At 44.4% G+C, this 20,927-nt stretch overlaps 1 protein-coding gene across 1 annotated transcript in view; it reads left to right on the top strand.

Moving 5' to 3' along the window:
* The window catches only part of LOC309567598 (transcription factor CP2-like protein 1), a 64,770-nt gene that overhangs the window by 27,274 nt on the left and 16,569 nt on the right, over nt 1-20,927 (top strand). The window contains exons 5-9 of the mRNA XM_082272998.1: nt 3,518-3,624; nt 3,753-3,905; nt 8,051-8,161; nt 11,933-12,027; nt 13,640-13,694. Of these exons, the coding sequence (XP_082129124.1) occupies nt 3,518-3,624; nt 3,753-3,905; nt 8,051-8,161; nt 11,933-12,027; nt 13,640-13,694 (521 nt within the window). The remainder of the gene's footprint in view (nt 1-3,517; nt 3,625-3,752; nt 3,906-8,050; nt 8,162-11,932; nt 12,028-13,639; nt 13,695-20,927) is intronic.

The following is a 20,927-nucleotide window of genomic DNA, read 5'->3' on the forward strand; positions in this document are numbered from 1 at the left end:
CTGTGATCCTATATAGAAGGATCACAGGCGCTCTGTGATCATTCCAGAGAGAAGAACGATAAGCTGTGTTTACAACAGCTGACCGTTCTTCTCTCTCAGCGGGGAGCGATAGCGGGTGGCCGGTGGCAATTCGAGCCGCCTGCCCCATGCATCGGAGTCCCCGCTGCCAAGTGGGGTGGGTGCTGGCGGTGCGCGCTCGCCCCCTAGCTGCAGGCGCACGACGAACGTAACAGTTACGTCGGTTCGCGCAGCAGGGGCTGCCTGCCGCAGTAAATCTATGGCTGGAGGTCTGGAAGTTGCAGTGCACTTCTGGTCTGGAAGTTACAGTGCGGTTAAAAGTGCAGTAACACACTCAAATATGCTGCGTTCAACGTACAGTAATGCACTGATAAATACTGCATTAAACATACAGTAACAAACGGATATATATATATATATATATATATATATATATATATATATACTGCATTAAACGTGCAGTAACACACTGAAATATACTGCGCTAAACGTGCAGTAACGCACTAATATATACTGCATTAAACATGCAGTAACACCGTGATATATATACTGCATTAAACGTGCAGTAACGCACTGATGTATAAAACTATAAACTATGTGCTCCCGCGCTATCACTTTAAAAAATGAACTGGATAACTGCTACAAACACGAATTCGCTCATTTTTGACTAATAAATAATAAATTAAAACAGTGTTGGTGCTGCGCTGTTGTGAAATCTATGTGATCACATAGATTTCACAACAGCACAATGCAATAATATATTCTGCATTAACCCTGCAGTAACGCACTGATATATACAGCGTTAAACATGCAGTAACGGACTCAAATCTACTGCCTTAAACATGCAGTAATGCACTCAAATGTACTGTGTTAAATGTGCAGACATGCAGATATACTGCGTTAAACCTACAATAACACACTGATATTTACTGCATTAAATGTACAGTAACGCACTGATATATACTGCGTTAAATGTACAGTAACGCACTGATATATACTTTGTTAAACGTGCAGTAACACACTGATATATACTGCATTAAACATATAGTAACGCGCTGATATATACTACCTTAAACGTGCAGTAACGCACAGATATATACTGCGTTAAACATACAATAATGCGCTGATATATACTGCAGGAAACCTGCCCTGACACTTAAGTTAAACTGACACTAAAGTAAAAATGAATGGTCACACTACACTGAACTATCGCTAGATTCACACTAAACTGATATTCTTCACTGACAATAGAAGCACAATAGCCCACTATAGCACACTAACTCGCTAGCAGCACTGAACAGAGCCCTGTGTAAGATGTATACACAAGAAAATAAAAGTAGATCTAAAGCCAAAAAGGGAGGGTTAAAACTGCTGTCAGTTTTTTTACCATCTGTGTCTCATTTGGAAGTTTCCTTTCACTTCCTGCCTTGTAGACTCACCTAGAGGTGAGAGGATATTTCTCCAATGTTTGGAAGGTCCCCTATTAGTAGTAATGGGAACAAGCAGCCTCATTGTAAGATTTCCCTGATTTTCCTTTCTATTCCTGTTCTGGTGACAACTCAAAATGTTGTATTTACCCTCAGTTTTAATCTAATGACATTAGTGATCAAGAAAATTAGGGACCATTAGAGAGGAAAAATCTCCCTAATAGACTAACAGACTGTAGAAAAAAACAGACAGTGGTTCTAAGCTCTTACAACTCAATCTCAATCTAAATCTTCTTTTTGTGTTCTGACTTTTGGATACCATCCCTACACTGGTTTGTGTTTGGGTAAATTGAAGCTGACATAAGTTCTTTCTCTTACAGTGGGGATTGAAAGTTTGGGCACCGCAGGTAAAAATTTGTATTCATGTGCATAAAGAAGCCAAGGAAAGATGGAAAAATCTCCAAAAGGCATCAAATTACAGATTAGACATTCTTATAATATGTCAACAAAAGTTAGATTTTATTTCCATCATTGACACTTTCAAAATTACAGAAAACAAAAAAAATGGTGTCTGCAAATGTTTGGGCACCCTGCAGAATTTATAGCATGCACTGCCCCCTTTGCAAGGCTGAGACCTGCCAGTGTCATGGATTGTTCTCAATCATCGTCTGGGAATACCAGATGATGTCAATCTTAAAGGTTTTAAATGCCCAGACTCATCTGACCTTGCCCCAACAATCAGCACCATGGGATCTTCTAAGCAGTTGTCTAGAAAACTAAAACTGAAAATAGTTGACGCTCACAAAGCTGGAGAAGGCTATAAGAAGATAGCAAAGCGTTTTCAGATGTCAATATCCTCTGTTAGGAATGTAATTGAGAAATGGCAGTCATCAGGAACAGTGGAAGTTAAAGCAAGATCTGGAAGACCAAGAAAAATATCAGACAGAACAGCTCGCAGGATTGTGAGAAAAACAATTCAAAACCCACGTTTGACTGCACGATCCCTCCAGAAAGATCTGGCAGACACTGGAGTTGTGGTACACTATTCCACTATAAAGAGATACTTGTACGAATATGGTCTTCATGGACGAGTCATCAGAAGAAAACCTCTTCTACGTCCTCACCACAAAAATCAGCGTTTGAACTTTGCAAATGAACATATAGACAAGCCTGATGCATTTTGGAAACAAGTTCTGTTGACCGATGAGGTTAAAATTGAACTTTTTGGCCGGAATGAGCAAAGGTACGTTTGGAGAAGAAGGGGCACAGAATTTAATGAAAAGAACCTCTGTCCAACTGTTAAGCATGGGGGTGGATCAATCATGCTTTGGGGTTGTATTGCAGCCAGTGGCACAGGGAACATCTCACAAGTAGAAGGAAAAATGGATTCAATAACATTTCAGCAAATTTTGGATGGTAACTTGATGCCATCTGTGAAAAAGCTGAAGTTAAAGAGAGGATGGCTTCTACAAATGGATAATGATCCTAAACGCACCTCGAAATCCACGGGGGATTACATCAAGAGACGTAAACTGAAGGTTTTGCCATGGCCTTCACAATCTCCTGACCTCAACATAATTGAAAATCTATGGATAGACCTTAAAAGAGCAAAGCGTGACAGACGGCCCAGAAATCTCAAAGAACTGGAAGACTTTTGTAAGGAAGAATGGGCAAAGGTACCTCAAATAAGAATTGAAAGACTCTTGGCTGGCTAAAAAAAAAAAGCGTTTACAAGCTGTGATACTTGCCAAAGGGGGCAGTACAAGATATTAACTCTGCAGGGTGCCCAAACTTTTACAGACGCCATTTTTTTGTTTTCTGTTATTTTGAAAGTGTCAATGATGGAAATAAAATCTAACTTTTGTTGACATATTATAAGAATGTCTAATCTGTAATTTGATGCCTTTTGGTTTTGGAGATTTTTCCATCTTTCCTTGGCTTCTTTATGCACATTAATACAAATTTGTACCTGGGGTGCCCAAACTTTCGATCCCCACTGTATGTAAAACCTGACCTAGAGTTGTAGTTTTCAGGTAGATTGAACATTGAACTATATTCCTGATATGTTGCAGATGTCCCACTTTCTGTGGGTGTGATAGACCCTGTTGCACATCCCAGCACTTTAAACATCATTGAATTCCTGTGGGACCCCAGTAAGAGAACATCTGTTTTTATACAGGTAAGGAAAAAGACAGTTTGGCCATGATGTCTTGAAGGTCTGCAGGGCCATGTTAAGATGCCTAAAAAAGGTTTTCATGACAACTCTTAACGTAATGTGAGACAAAGCTTTGTGTCCTTCTTTTTCAGGTACACTGTATCAGTACAGAATTTACTCAGAGAAAGAATGGAGGAGAAAAGGGGGCCCCATTTCGAATTCAGGTGGACACGTACAAGTCAGACTCTCATGGAAGTTGTACAGAACATCTCTACTCATGTAGTTGTCAAGTCAAAGTGTTCAAGGTGCTTATATGCAGGACTGTATTTTCTAAGATACTTGATGGCCAGTGCCTACAGTAGTAGGGTTAGAGAGAGAAAACGTTGGGCTTTTCCACAAAAATTGAATAGTTGTCAGTTTATATCTATTGTACCTTCTGGTTACAGCTACCTGCTCTTAAAACAAGCACTAAATTAAAAGCTCAAGGTGCAGTAGACTGGTGAATATGCACCTGCAATTGTTTTACATGAATGTTTTTTGACATACCCCCTTCTGACTGACTAAAGCATCCATTCTTAACCAGGGTTTCTCCAGAAGTTGCTTGAACTGTGGCTGATTGACCTCCCATTTGATGCCTGCAAAGTTTCAGGGCCATAGCCTCTTGGCAGAGTCAAGATTCTGACCACCATTGTAAAAGGCGCATTCTCTCCCAATGATTATATGCCAATAGAGCCTTTTGCCAACCCTGGACATAGCCAGTGTGTGTCTAGGGTCACTGTTTATGTGGAGTAATGACTACACACAAACTGTGTCCAGTGACAACATTTAGCTGCTTCTAAACTCAGCAGCCTATGCACCACTGGCTGCCAGTGTGAATGTACCCTTAAAGGGGTTGTAAATTTTTTTTTTTTTTAAATAAAAATGACAAACATGCCTATACAATCATTTTGCACTGGTTTCTCTTCTTCTGGGGTGCCCCTCCAACGCTCCAGCCCCTCCTCTTCATCAGGTGCCCCCCCACGGAAAAAGCCACTTTCCCTGGAGGCACCCATGCGGGTTTGCTCCTGAGTCCCGCTGCTGTGTCCATTGACACAGACAGCGCCCCCCCCCCCCCCCCCCGCCCCGTGTCACTTAATTTGATTGACATCAGCGAGAAACAATGGCTCCTGCTGTTATCAATCTGTCCAACGAGGAGGGAGACAGCGGGTGGAGCCGCTGCCCTCGTGCACATCGATGGGTCGAATTGGGCTCAGGTAAGAAAAAATGGAGGGCTGGGGGGAGCTGAAGGTGAAAAACCTTGAAGCTTTACAACCACTTTAATAACCCAGTGATATTATAAAGGTAAAAATTTGGGGAACTTGCCGGCAATTAATTAAATTAACTAAAATTTCCAGACAAGCAAAAAATAAATAAAATAAAAAATTACTCATTATAATTATACATAGGTCAACCAAGACACGTGAGAGCTTTTAAAGCTGGCTATTTTACAAATCAAACATAGTAAGCTATGCTTCCAATTTTGAGCATCACTTGTTAAAATCAAAAGGTTTATGACCAGGGAAAACTTCAGGAGTGTTTGGATCACAGAGCTATCTTGTCTACCCACCCATATTATACGTCCGTATAAGTGAGTGCAGAGTGGTGTGGCAAAAATAACACACACAGCCCAGATATAATTAGTGGAATTTGTACTGCAGTAAAGGCAGAACTGGTATTGTAGTGGAGCACTCACAACCGCCAACAGCGTATAGCGGAGCAGGTATCAGCCAAACTGACAGTGTCTGTCCGGAGGGGCAGAATGCGGCCTGGCTATCTTGTACCCAAATGGGAAGATGTCCAAGGAGATTGCAAGCTCTAAGCTTTCCATTTTCATCTGGACCCTTTTTCTGCCACTAATACTGTCCCTGACAGATGGGTGACCTGTCCCTATGCTACCCACACGCTAATGTGCCCCAAAACCCGGAGGGAGGGACTTAAAAAGACTCTGCTGACCCAAGATGGCCACAAAGGGTAAAAAACGATTTAGTCTCAAGGATTACAAGAGGAAACGTGGCCACACAATGAGATAAGAGGAGAGGTGGTTTAACCTTAAGCTGTGTAAGGGGTTCTTCACTGTAAGGGCGGTGAGAATGTGGAACTCTCTTCCACAATTGGTGGTAGCAGCTGGGAGTATGGCTACTGTTAAAATACTCTTGGATGTGCATCTCACAGATCACAGCATTCAGGGTTATGGGAAATGATCAGGCCACTGACACACACACACCTGTACAGGTTGAACTGGATGGACTTTTGTCTTTATTCAACCTCAATTACTATGTAACTATGTATGTAAGGGTCACCTGGATGCAGCATGGACAACCAGAGCGCTGCTCCAGGGACCAGGAAACCACAGAGAAACTGAGTTTTCCCTGACTTGCTCTTCAAGCTGTGATACCGCTCCGGTGGGGCACCACCTACAGTGGAGGAAGCAGACTGCACCAACTGCTAAGAGGTCCCCAATATCCATTTGTTGAAAAATCTCCCTCTGAGCAGACCCAAACTTTCCATCTCCTATGGAGAAAAACGAAGGATCAAAGTAATGGGCATGGACAACAATCGCAATAGGTTTCATCCCTTGTCATGTGCATCTTGTTTATGTAATTTTTTTTTAGTTTTCAGATAATGTAGGTAAGCGTTAGAATCGCAAAATTGTATTATATCATCAGCCATGTTAAACTAATGAGTTAAGAAATTACTTTCCTGAAATATCTTTTCAATTCAAAAAATACAGTATCTCACAAAAGTGAGTACATCCCTCACATTTTTGTAAATATTTTATTATACCTTTTCATGTGACAATACTGAAGAAATGACACTTTGCTACAATGTAAAGTAGTGAGTGTACAGCTTGTATAACAGTGTAAATTTGCTGTTCCATCAAAATAACTCAACACAGCCATTAATGTCTAAACCGCAGGCAACAAAAGTGAGTACACCCCTAGGTGAAGATGCCCAAATTAGGCCCAAAGTGTCGATATTTTGTGTGGCCACCATTATTTTCCAGCACTGCCTTAACCCCCTTGGGCATGGAGTTCACCAGAGCTTCACAGGTTGCCACTGGAGTCCTCTTCCACTCCTCCTTGACGACATCACAGAGCTGGTGGATGTTAGAGACCTTGCGTTCCTCCACTTTCAATTTGAGGATGCCCCACAGATGCTCAATAGGGTTTAGGTCTGGAGACATGCTTGGACAGTACATCAACTTTACCCTCAGCTTCTTTAGCAAGGCAGTTGTTGTCTTGGAGGTGTGTTTGGGGTCGTTATCATGTTGGGATACTGCCCTGCGGCCCAGTCTCTGAAGGGAGGGGATCATGCGCTGCTTCAGTATGTTACAGTACATGAAGGCATTCATGATGCCTCCAATAAACTGTAGCTCCTAAGTGCGGCCAGCACTTATGCAGCCCCAGACCATGACACTCCCACCACCATGCTTGACTGTAGGCAAGACACAATTGGCTTTATATTCCTCACCTGGTTGCCGCCACACACGCTTGACACCATCTGAGCCAAATAATTTATCTTGGTCTCAACAGGACATGGTTCCAGTAATCCATGTCCTTAGTCTGCAGACCAATTTGATCCAGTGGGAGGCATATGGTCTGAGCACTGACAGGCTGATCCCCCACCCCTTCAACCTCTGCAGCAATGCTGTCAGCACTCAAACGTCTATTTCCAAAAAAGACAACCTCTGGATATGACGCTGAGCACGTGCACTCAACTTCTTTGGGTGACAATAGCGAGGTTTGTTCTGAGTGGAACCTGTCTGGTCAAACCGCTGTATGGTCTTGGCCAGCGTACTGCAGCACACTTTCAGGGTCTTGGCAATCTTCTTAAAGCCTAGGCCATATTTATGTAGAGCAACAACTCTTTTTTTCAGATCCTCAGGGTTCTTTGCCATAAGGTGCCATGTTGAACTTCCAGTGACCAGTACGAGAGTGAGAGCGATAACATCACATTTAACACACCTGCTCCCCACACCTGGGACCTTGTAACACTAACGAGTCACATGATATAAGGTAGGGAAAATGGTTAATTGGGCCCAATTCACTTAGGGGTGTACTCACTTTTGTTGCCAGCAGTTTAGACATTAATGGCTGTGTGTTGTGTAATTTTGAGGGGACAGCAAATTTACACTGTTATACAAGCTGTACACTCACTACTTTACATTGTAGCAATTGTTGTCATTTCTTCAGTGTTGTCACATGAGAAGATATAATAAAATATTTACAAAAATGTGAAGGGTGTACTCTTTTTTGTGAGATACTGTATTCCTAAAACATTTTCAACTGCATTCGTAAAAAGTTATTCATAACTGCAATAAGCCACACAAGCCATCTGTGATTTTAGATTAATTAAAACACTATTTATCTCTGCCATTTAGTTTTTGGCCATTCTTTGTCCCCATGTTTAGCCTAAAGGAGCTGATCGCAAACAGAAAACAGATCGTGAGAAGGTGGAGAAACGCACAACCCTAGAGCGGGAGAAGTACCAGCCAGCATGTGAAAATACTGTTCTGACTGAGGTACTGATATTTTCAAGCATCTTGTCTTTAAAGTGACACTAAACTCAGATTTGAAAAAATATATATTCAAGTATATTTTCCTAACTTAAAAAAGTCCCTTCTATTGCTCCAAGCCTCCTCCAGATTGCTCGCTCTCTTTTTGTGCTTTTACAGCCCAACCTACTGTTGGAGGGAGGCTATGTTTGTTCTCCATGGTCCCACTGTATGTAGGAATGTAGTCACCCTCTCTTACTCACTCTCAAGATTAGGAACTATAGACTATGGCGTTTTTTTTGGCGTAAGTAGTGGGAGTGTATGGAATATTTTTGGAGAATAAAGCCCCGTACACACGTACCGATTGTCGGCCGTAAATATTCGGCCGACGACCGATCGGCCGATTGTAGGCTTGTTAGTATGATGCTTCCGACAGCCGACAACGCATTTTCGGCCGAACAGAATCGGGTGTGCAGGCATTAAAATTTTTGTTGGCCAACACCAGAACGTTCGATTGTTCGCCAGTCAGTACAGATTTCGGCAGACAGACAGCAGATTAGCAAGACTGGGCATGCTCAGAAAAGAAAAAAGACAAGGAAAGTTAACCATCACATGACATCACTTCTGCAGTCGGCTGTTGTTGGCCGACAAAATTCGTGTGCAGTCTTTTGCAGTTTTCAACAGACATGACAGCCCTGGACAAAAGACGGCCGATCGTTCGGCCGACGATCAGTACGTGTGTACGGGGCTTAAGGATATAGTTTATTTGTCACTTTAAGTAGATACAAACAAAAGAGAGCACTATTAACCAATCAAATAGAAGTCAGGGCAGTAAAAAATTAATTCTTAATGGTCACTATGCATTCTTACACTTTGCATTATGAGGTAAACCACATTCAAAATGCTTTTTTTCCTTTTGAACATGGTACTTTCAATAATATTCAAAGCGTTTTTACAAAGTATAATAGTGATCAATCTAAGTAGAGTTAAGGAGGAGTTCTAATTTTCCCCCCCAAAAATTTAAAGTCAGCAGCAACAAATACTGTAGCTGCTGAATTTTATTTTAAATACACTTACCTGTCTAGGGATCCAGCGCTGTCCTAACCCAAGCCAACTCTTCAGTAGGCTTCAGGTCATTCAGCATCTTAACTAAGGGAAACTGGCAGTGAGACCTTGCGGCTTCACACTGCACATGCGGGAGCTGCGCTGCAATTTGTAAATGGTCCCGCAATCTCCTGGGACCTGCGATGTGTCGCAGAAGGTTGTGGGGGAAGGAGAAGGGTGAATGTCTGCTTGGATCACCAGGGCAATCCAACCGGAAGTGGGCGTCCACTCTCTCCCCCCCCCCCCCCCCCAAAAAAAAAAAAGAAAAGTGGCAAATGGCAAAAGGCAGGGGGGGGGGGGGATGATGCAAACAGACAGAACTTCCTCTTTTGGGTGAAGGTCTGCTTTAATAAGGAAGACGAAATTAGGCCTAAGCAGTGGATATAGTGATTTCTGAAAAAATTCGGCACAGACCAAAACGATAATTGTCGTGCAATAATTGTCCTGCAAAATCGAATGTTTCAACAAAATCACTCCACTAATAACTATTTCTAATCACATGAATACATCAGTTGGCGGTAGAGGACCAGGTTTTGCAACAGTTATAATATTAAAAAAATAACAAACATGTTATACTTACCTGCTCTGTGCAGTGGTTTTCCACAGAGAAGCCCAGATCTTTCTCTTCTCGGGTCCCTCTTCCACTCTTCTGAGGTGGTCAGAGGCTGCACGGACATGATGCAGGAGATGGTCAGAGGATGCAGACATGGTACAGGAGGTGGTCAGAGGATGCGGACATGGTACAGGAAGTGGTCAGAGGCTGAGGACATGGTACAGGAAGTGGTCAGAGGCTGAGGACATGGTACAGGAGGTGGTCAGAGGCTGTGGACATGGAACAGAAGAGGGTCAGAGGCTGCGGACATGGTACATGAGGTGCTCAAAGGCTGCGGACATGGTACAGGAGGTGGTCAGAGGCTGCGGACACCTCCACAACCCCCCCCCCCACCCCCCCAAACAGTAGTGTCCTATTCTGCCCCCTTCACCCTCCACATCGTGTCCTCCTTGGCCACCCTTTACATCACCCTCTCACCATAGAGTCCTCCTCTGCCCACCTTCATACACCCCCCTACAGCACTGTGCTATTCTGCCCCCTTCAGCCCCCATAGCACTGTTCTTCTCTTCCCCCTTCAGCCCCCACAGCACTGTCCTTCTCTGTCCCCTTCAGCCCTCACAGCACTGTCCTTCTCTGCCCCTGTCAGCACCCACAGCACTGTCCTTCTCTGACCTCTTCAGCCCCCACAGCACTGTCCTTCTCTGCCCCCTTAAGCCACCACAGCACTGTCCTTCTCTGCCCTCCTTAAGCCCCCACAGCACTGTCCTTCTCTGCCTCCTTCAGTCCCCACAGCACTGTCCTTCTCTGCCTCCTTCAGTCCCCACAGCACTGTCCTTCTCTGCCTCCTTCAGTCCCCACAGCACTGTCCTTCTCTGCCTCCTTCAGTCCCCACAGCACTGTCATTCTCTGCCTCCTTCAGTCCCCACAGCACTGTCATTCTCTGCCTCCTTCAGTCCCCACAGCACTGTCCTTCTCTGCCTCCTTCAGTCCCCACAACACTGTCCTTTTCTGACCCCTTCAGTCCCCACAGCGCTGTCCTTCTCTGCCCCCTTCAGCCCCCACAGCACTGTCCTTCTCTTTACCTTCAGCGCCCCACAGCACTGTCCTTCATTGCCCCCTTCAGCCCCAATAGCCCCAATAGGACTATCCTTTTCTGCCCCCTAACACCTTAGGTTCCACAGTGAGTATAACAAGCATGCTTTACTGCATATACAGATAATTTTACTGTTGTGGGTTTAGTAACACTTTAAGCTTGGTAGTATAAAAATTAGTATAAAAATCAGTTTATTCAATAACCGAAAACCCCTACAATTTTAATTAAATGCCACACAGTTAGGTTTTCATTATTTATTAGTGACTTTAAAAACATTTAAACCAAACATTTCATATTCCTGCTGTACCATGTACTTGTATAGCAAAAGGTATCCAGTTTATTTTTGTATTGCTTCCTTGGTGTGAAGTACTTTTTGTTCCTAACAGTTCCTCTGCTTTCCTATCAAAAACTGTCCACACTAGGCATGAGAGCACAGTGTGGTCAGTTCTCTAACTGTGCTGGCAGCTCTCCTCCAATTATCAGACTTGTCCTGACATACAACCCCCCCCCCCCCCTGCACAGCCATTTACTGGGAAGACCAGTGTTCTGCCGTTCCTCCTCCCTTAGCTCTCCGAGCTCCTCATGCAGCTGAGAACAGAAGGTACAGCTGCAAGAAAAAGTATGTGAACCCTTTGGAATGATATGGATTTCTGCACAAATTGGTCATAAAATGTGATCTGATCATCATCTTAGGCACAACAATAGACAATCACAGTCTGCCTAAACTAATAACACACAAAGAATGAAATGTTGCCATGTTTTTATTGACCAATTTTTGCAGAAATCCATATCATTCCAAAGGGTTCACATACTTTTTCTTGCAGCTGTATATGATCACATAAACAGGGGGGAAAAAAAAGGTATTTATAATGTAATTATATGTATACACAAATGTTTTGCCTTTTCATTTCTATTTTCAACTGAATGGGTACTTTTACAAGGTAAAGCTTTACATATGGTATACTTTAATCAGATTGCCAATATCTTTATGTTTACCATATGTTTGAAGACCTTAGTCATACTCTACTTAGAATAAATATCTTTTCAGTGCACCCCTTGGCCAGACACTGATGTATCCCGAACTCCAATCAACATCCCCAGTATGTGCTCACCAAGAATGTACAAAGTGCCCTCCCTGGAGAGGTAAGTGGATCTGCCTTTGTAACTTGCTGTTCTACAAAGACTTCCAGGAAGGGTACAGTTAATGCAACAGCATGTCTTTAAAGCAGATAGCGCAATTTTGAAAATCTGTATGAATACATTCCTAATATGTAACAATATCTCAGAATCAAGGTCCCCTGAGAACTGTCACTGCTGGCATACGTCACAGTTAATAGTGGAGGAAGATTGGAGAATGGTGACAGCAAGTCTTTAAAGCGGCATTGTGAGGAGATTGGGGAGCAGCAGTTCCCCATCTCATCAGTTTATACTGAACACAGAAAAAATGAAACAAAAAACTGCGCTTGGGTCTATTAAATAAAAAACAGCTGCTGCACATATGCTGGATAAAACCTAAAAACAGTATAAAATTGAAAAGCAGCGCTATATAAAAAGCCCAGGTATAGGTAGGGTCCAGCTGATTGGTCTCCTTGAAGTGCCACCACCACCAGAGAGAGAGAGCAACACCAATCACACTGCCGCTTACCGTCCCACTAATAAAAGAAGGCTCATAGGTTCCACCAAACTGCTCCTCCAGAAATCCTCAGCGATTCCAGGATCAAGCCAATTAGGTGCGACTCCATACAGTTGGTACAAGTCAGAGGGCAGAGCACCTCGCTTTGGGAGGGTGCTCTGCAAAGCACCCCCCCCCCCCGTTGAGAGCATGTGATCTGGTATGGTTCAGAAGGGGGCCCTCTCTCGTCTCCTCTCTTTCCTGACATGTTGGGCTGCATGCTCGGATAAGGGTCTGATATGAGTTTTTTGGGGGGGGGGGACCCCATGCTTTTTTTTTTCTTGCAGTGGGGGTCCCCTTTAAAATTCATACCAGACCCAAATGGTACGCAATTTTTCTAACTTTTTAATTGCCGGAAATTATTTATTTTTTTACTTTCAGCTGTTAGCGGGGAACCATGTTGTTTAGTGGTTAGGGCCGCCCGCTCCCTACCAACGCCTATTTTTTAATGTTAATAAATACGCCGGCTACTGCCAGGCGTTTCATAAAATAACTCATGCAGTATTTTAGTAGCTTTTTTTAGTGAATGCTAAAAAACCTTTTGAAAAATGCTGTGGGGTTTCTCAGACGCAGTAAGATACCACTTTGTGAATGGAGCCCATTGTCTCCATCAGCACAGCCACCACCTTTCTCATGAAAACATCTCGTCCTCTCTCAACTCCGCTATACCACCTCTAATGCCGAAAACCCTGCTTTCCATTGTCCATAAGTAACTGGCCACTATCCATGACAACACATCACAACCACAGAAGCTTTGATTTACATATGAAACTAAATGTACTATAAAATTCCTCCTATTTCTTCTGGAATGTCAGCTTTGTCTATTGCCATATTTTATACTTTATATTTATATACTAATGGTTCATGTTTTTTTTTAAATAATAGAATTTTTAATGCAAACAAGTATTTTGTGAACCAATTCAGGAGCTATAATTGGGCATAGAGAGACATTCGTGCAGCATTATGTGAGGTTTTCTGGTTTGGAATCACAGTGTTAGAAATTGTGGTTTTATCATAAATTATTCCAACAAGCAGCTATCTATCAACAGTTCTTAAACATTTTGTCTTTATTTCTGCTCCTAGAATCTGCACATCTCCAGTATGTACATCAGACAGCTCCACAGAGTGTGCTGAGGAGGTGAGTTAAAGAATATGATTTTGTAACCATTTTTATTTATTAATGTTATAATGTATCATAAATGAGCTTTCAAACATAGTAATACACACATTTGCTATTATTGTTAACTTGTATTTGACAAGTAAATACTATTGCAAATGTTTCTTTCAATGCAATATCATGCAAGAGGATCTGTACATGAATTAGTCATCTTTTCTGGTTTTTATGGCATTGCCTGTATTTTTTTAGCTGCAACAAAGCCCAGCTTGTTAAAAGTACACTCCAGTCTAAATTTAATGAATAAGTGCACTAATCCAATAATGCCCCATCTACCCCCCCCCCCAGAACCAATTAACCACTTCAATACAGGGCACTTTCCTCCCTTCCTGCCCAGGCCAATTTTCCCCTTTTAGCGCTGTTGCATTTTGAATGACAATTGCGCAGTCATGCAACACTGCACCTACACCAAATTTATGTCATTTTCCCCCCACAAATAGAGCTTTCTTTTGGTGGTATTTGATCACCTCTGGGTTTTTTCCTTTTTGCTAAACAAATAAAAAAAGACCGAAAAGTTTGAAAAAAAAAAAGTTTTTTTTGTTTATGTTATACAATTTTGTAAATAAATATGTTTTGTCCTGCACTGATGAGACTGCACTGACAGGAACTGATGGGGTGGCACTGATAGGTGGCACTGATATGTGGCACTGATAGGTAGCACAGATATGCAGCATTGGTGGGCACTGATAGGCGGCACTGCTGGGCACTGATAGGCGGCACTGCTAGGCACTGATAGGCGGCATTGATTGGCACTGATAGGTGGCACTGACCGGCACTGATAGGTGGCACTGATGGGCACTAATGGACGCTGATAGACGGCACTGGTGGGCACTGATGGGCGGCACTGATGGGCGGCACTGATCGGCACTAATGGGCACTGATAGGCGGCACTGGTAGGCAATAATGGGCACTGGTGGGCGACACTGAAATCTGGCAATGATGGGCACTTGTGGGCAGCACTGATAGGGAGGGCACTGGCGGGCAGCACTGATGGGGAGGGCAATGGGGGGCTCCCTGAGCCCTGATTGCCATCCCTGGTGGCCATAGTGGGCATCCCTGGGGTCATAGGTGGGCATCCCCGGGGTCATGGGTGGGCATCCCTGGTGGTTCTAGTGGCATCCCCCCCCGAGGGTCTGCACTGGTAATCAATGATCTGATTACCAGTGCCGACCCCCCCCCCCCCCTGTCAGGGGAGCCGCCGATCGGCGCTCCTTTACTCGTGCCTGTCAGGCACGAACTAAGGAAAGCCGATCAACGGCTGTTCCTGTTTACTATGTGACCAGCCGTGATTGGACACGGCTGATCACATGGTAAAGAGCCTACGTCAGAGGCTCTTTACAGAGATCGGAGATGCAGGGTGTCAGGCTGACACCTCGCATCACCGATCGCCACTCTGCGCGCCCCCTGAGGGTGCGCAGAGCTGTATTATCCTGCCGCCGTCATATGACGTCTGGTCAGGATAATACAACCACATTCCCGCCGTCAATCTGTTATAGGGCGGGCGGGAAGTGGTTAAGGACCTAGCCTTTTCTGGCGCTTTTTGTTTACAATGTTTAAATCAGTATTTTTTGCTAGAAAATTACTTATAACCCCCAAACATTATACATTTTTTTTTAGCAGGAGCACTGGTGAAAAAAAATGGCAATCACTGCAATTTTTTTTTTTTTGCCACGCGGTTTGCGCAGCGTTTTTCAAACACAATTTTTGGGACAAAAATACATTTGAATGAATTAAAAAAATAAACACAAGATATGCCCCATTTTTTTATAAGATGAAAGATGTTACGCCAAGTTAATAGATACCCAAGATGTCTCGCTTAAAAATTGCTCACACTCGTGGAATGGCGACAAATTACGGTACCTAATCTCCGTACGTGAAGTTTTAAACAACTTTACAGAATACCTGTTTAGAGTTACAGAGGGGGTCTAGCACTAGAATTATTGCACTTGCTCCAACATTCGCAGTGATACCTCACGTGTGGTGCGAACACGGTTTACATATGCGTGTGGGATTTATGTATGCGTTTGGTTCTGCGTAAAAGCACGGAAGGAGGGGGTTGCTTTAAAAAAATTTTAATCATTAGTTATTTTAATTTTTTTACATTGCCCCTTTCACACATCCCTTGTATAATAGAAATAAGGATTACAGGTCCTCTTTATGGAGAGATCTTGGGCTTGATCTTTTCCTGAAAAAAATAAAATTGCTTACCCTTTTTATCGCTTCTGGAACCAGCCAGCGGCACCGTCAGATCATTTTTCGGGCAAGCTAGTAGAATCGGTAAGCCCAAGAAACACCTCCCCCCCCCTCCTCCCGCCGCTTCTCAAAGAGTTCCAGCAGCTTATGAGTCATTCGGAACGCTTTAAAGCCAGCAGCCAACTAAAAAAAAAAAACAATACTGGAGTTATGGCTATCTTCAGACATAATCCCGGTAAACTACTTGCAAACCGCAATGAACAGTATCTCACAAAAGTGAGTACACCCCTCACATTTATGTAAATAATTTATTATTTCTTCATGTGACAACACTTAAGAAATGACACTTTGCTACAATGTAAAGTAGTGAGTGTACAGCTTGTATGACAGTGTAAATGTGCTGTCCCCTCAAAATAACTCAACACACATCCACTAACCACTTTAGACCTGGAGGAATTTGCTGCTTAATGACAAGGCCCTATTTTGCGATTCGGCACTGCATTACTTTAAACGGACAATTCGTGCGATGATGTACCCAAATAAAATTGGCGTCCTTTTTTTTCCCCACAAATAGAGCTTTCTTTTGGTGGTACTTGATCACCTGTGCGATTTTTATTTTTTGCGCTATAAACAAAAAAAGAGCAACAATTTTGAGAAAAATGGTGGGGGGAGATCTGTCACACACACTTGCTCCCCAGCTGACAAGTGGGGGTGGGAGCGCGCAACGTAGTACTACGTCAGTTTGCCCAGGAGCGGCCGCCTGCCACAGTAAATCTGCGGTGGGCGGTCGTCAAGTGGTTAATGTCTAAACCGTTGGCAACAAAACGGAGTACATCCCTAAGTCAAAATGTCCAAATTGGGCCCAAAGTGGCAATATTTTGTGTGGCCACCATTATTTTCCAGCACTGCCTTAACCCTCATGGGCTTGGAGTTCACCAGAGCTTCACAGGTTACCACTGGAGTCCTCCTCCACTCCTCCATGATGACATAACGGAGCTGGTGGATGCTAGAGACCTTGCCCTGCTCCACCCTCCATTTGAAGATGCCCCACAGATGCTCAATAGGGTTTAGGCCTGGAGACATGATTGGCCAGTCCATCACCTTTACCCTCAGCTTCTTTAGCAAGGCAGTGGTCTTCTTGGAGGTGTGTTTGGGGTGGTTATCTTGGAATGCTGCCCAGTTTCCAAAGGGAGGGGATCGTGCTCTGTTTCAGTATGTCACAGTACATGTTGGCATTCATGGTTCCCTCAATGAACTGTAGTTCCCCAGTGCCGGCAGCACTCATGCACCTGCAGACCATGACACTCCCACCACCATGCTTGACTGTAGGCAAGACAAACTTGTCTTTGTACACCTCATTTTGTTGCCACCATACACGCTTGACAACACTTGAAAAAAATAACACAGGACATGGTTCCAGTAATCCATGTCCTTATGTAAAGGGAAAAGAAATAGGGCTCAAAGGTTGAGGGGGACTTTGCGATAAGGGTGCTGGTAGAACAAATATAATGGTACAATAAGAATATCAAAAAATATTAATTTTATTAAGGGAAATAAATCATTAAAAATTTGCGTACTGTATTCAAACAGAAACACAGCATCAATAAAAAACATATACCATTTCAGACCATGTTCTTATATACAGTTTAAATACCATAAAGTGTACAACAATTTCTACAAAAGGGTAAACCGTGTAAGGATTTATCCTGTACCGCAGAATATTGATGTTTTGTGCGGAGATGTGGAGATATCCACACGTTCAACCCGACATGTTTCGCGGCCAGTAGCCGCTTCCTCAGGGGTATTGTTTTACGCACATAGAGAAGGAAATATTTGTTACACACAAATTTTATGGTAAGAACACTAAAGTGGAAAGAAGAGAAAAAACAACATTGGGTAAGTATAGATATTCAAATAATTTTCCATAATGTTAATGGTGTAGATATTAATACATTATATTACAACATAACATTAAATGTTTTACAAGTATGTCCTACTGAGATACATTGATCAAATATGGAAAAAAAAAAAAAAAAAAATAGTGTATAGTGCAAAGTCCCCCTCAACCTTTGAGCCCTATTTCTTTTCCCTTTACATATTCAACTGGGACGTGGTGCTTTGACTATTTATACTATCTATGAGTCTGTCTCCCTTTGCTTGTAAATCCATGTCCTTAGTCTGCTTGTCTTCAGCAAACTGTTTGCAGGCTTTCTTGTGCATAATCTTTAGAGGAGGCTTTCCTTCTGGGACGACAGCCTTGCAGACCAATTTACAGCAGAGTGCGGCGTATGGTCTAAGCCAGTGGCGGCTGGTGAAGTTTTAAGATGGGGGGGCGAAAGACCCCGCCCTTCCATTTTGACCCCTCCCATTTCTCAGAAGCTCCACCCCTTATAGACTCCACCCATTTTGTCCCCTGTATTTTGCTTGCGTGAACCAATTCTCCCAATATATCACATATTAAGGGGTCCATCAGTACTAGTATATCCCATAATAGGGAACAGGGGCCCTATTATGGGATATACTGTGAGAGACATCCTATTATGGGATACATGGACTGAGAGTGGCACAAACCCCACAGTACAGACCCCCCCAGCACAAACCTCACAGTACAGACCCCCCCCCCCCAGCACAAACCCCTCAGGCACAAACAACTCAAGCACAAACCCCACAGTACAGGCCCCTAGCACAAACCCCACAGTACATGCCCCCTTCAATATAGTGACCAGTATAAATGCCCCCTTTCAATGTAGTGACCAGCATACATGTCCCCAATGCAGTGACCAGTATACATGTCCCCAATGCAGAGCTATGCGTGCGTGGCTCCAGTGCAGCCAGTGACCACCAGTATACATCCCCCAATGCAGAGCTATGCGTGCGTGCCTCCAATGCAGCCAGTGACCACCAGTATACATGTCCCCCAATGCAGAGCTATGCGTGCGTGCCTCCAGTGCAGCCAGTGACCACCAGTATACATGTCCCCCAATGCAGAGCTATGCGTGCGTGCCTCCAGTGCAGCCAGTGACCACCAGTATACATCCCCCAATGCAGAGCAATGCGTGCGTGCCTCCAATGCAGCCAGTGACCACCAGTATACATGTCCCCCAATGCAGAGCTATGCGTGCGTGCCTCCAGTGACCACCAGTATACATGTCCCCCAATGCAGAGCTATGCGTGCGTGCCTCCAGTGCAGTGACCACAAGTATACATGTCCCCCAATGCAGAGCTATGCGTGCGTGCCTCCAGTGCAGCCAGTGACCACCAGTATATGTCCCCCAATGCAGAGCTATGCGTGCGTGCATCCAGTGCAGCCAGTGACCACCAGTATATGTCCCCCAATGCAGAGCTATGCGTGCGTGCCTCCAATGCAGTGACCACAAGTATACATCCCCCAATGCAGAGCTATGCGTGTGTGCCTCCAATGCAGTGACCACCAGTATACATGTCCCCTAATGCAGAGCTATGCGTGCGTGCCTCCAATGCAGTGACCACCAGTATATGTCCCCCAATGCAGAGCTATGCGTGCGTGCCTCCAATGCAGTGACCACCAGTATATGTCCCCCAATGCAGAGCTATGCGTGCGTGCCTCCAATGCAGTGACCACCAGTATATGTCCCCCAATGCAGAGCTATGCGTGCGTGCCTCCAATGCAGTGACCACCAGTATATGCCCCCCAATGCAGAGCTATGCGTGCGTGCCTCCAATGCAGTGACCACCAGTATATGTCCCCCAATGCAGAGCTATTCGTGCGTGCCTCCAATGCAGTGACCACCAGTATACATCCCCCAATGCAGAGCTATGCGTGCGTGCCTCCAATGCAGTGACCACCAGTATATATCCCCCAATGCAGAGCTATGCGTGCGTGCCTCCAATGCAGTGACCACCAGTATATGTCCCCTAATGCAGAGATATGCGTGCGTGCCTCCAGTTTAGTGACCACCAGTACATGTCCCCTAATGCAGAGCTATGCGTGCGTGCCTCCAATGCAGTGACCACCAGTATATGTCCCCTAATGCAGAGATATGCGTGCGTGCCTCCAGTGCAGTGACCACCAGTACATGTCCCCTAATGCAGAGCTATGCGTGCGTGCCTCCAATGCAGTGACCACCAGTACATGTCCCCTAATGCAGAGCTATGCGTGCGTGCCCGACAGAGCAGTGACTACCAGTACATGTCCCCTAATGCAGAGCTATGCGTGCGTGCCCGACAGAGCAGTGCACTTACCTGGAGGCTCGGCTTCTCCCTCTCCTCTTCTCCGGTCTCCTCTCCGCTCCGCTCCGCTCTCTGCAATGCCGGTCCACGCGACGTCAGCGGGGTCAGCATGGGGCCATGGGATGTCCTGGATGATGATTGGTCCAGGCTGTAGACTGGACCAATCACAGCCAGGATATCAGGAAAGTGGGGGGGCGAAGAGCAATGACTTGCGCTCAGGTTACACCCCCAGAAGGCAGCCAACCGGCGCCCTTCTGGGTCCTAAACCCCACCCCCCCCCCCATAGCCACCACATAGGCCGGGGTAGCGGCGAACAAAATTTTTTTTTTTCAAAACTTTATTTGTTCGTTTTGTAATTTTTTTTTTTTCAAAACTTTATTTGTTCGTTTTTTTTTTTTCTTCTTTTTTTTTCCTTTTCTTTAGGGGTAGGGGGGCGGCGCCCTGTCGCCCCCTATGCAGGGGCCGCCACTGGTCTAAGCACTGATAGACTCACTCCCCTCCCCTTCAACCTCTGCAGCAATGCTGGCAGCATTCATACGTCTATTTCCCAAAGACGCTCCCTGGATATGACTCTGAGCACTTGCACCCAACTTCTTTGGTCGACCATAGCGAGGCCTGTTCTGAGTGGAACCTGTCCTGTTAAACCACTGTATGGTCTTGGCCACCGTGCTGCAGCTCAGTTTCAGGGTCTTGGCAATCTTCTTATAGCCTAGCCATCTTTATGTAGAGCAACAATTCTTTTTTTCTGATCCTCAGAGAGTTCTTTGCCATGAACTGCCATGTTGAACTTCCAGT

This window comes from Pelophylax lessonae (assembly GCF_965119305.1).
Source record: "Pelophylax lessonae genome assembly, chromosome: 11".
Classification (NCBI taxonomy): Eukaryota; Metazoa; Chordata; class Amphibia; order Anura; family Ranidae; genus Pelophylax; species Pelophylax lessonae.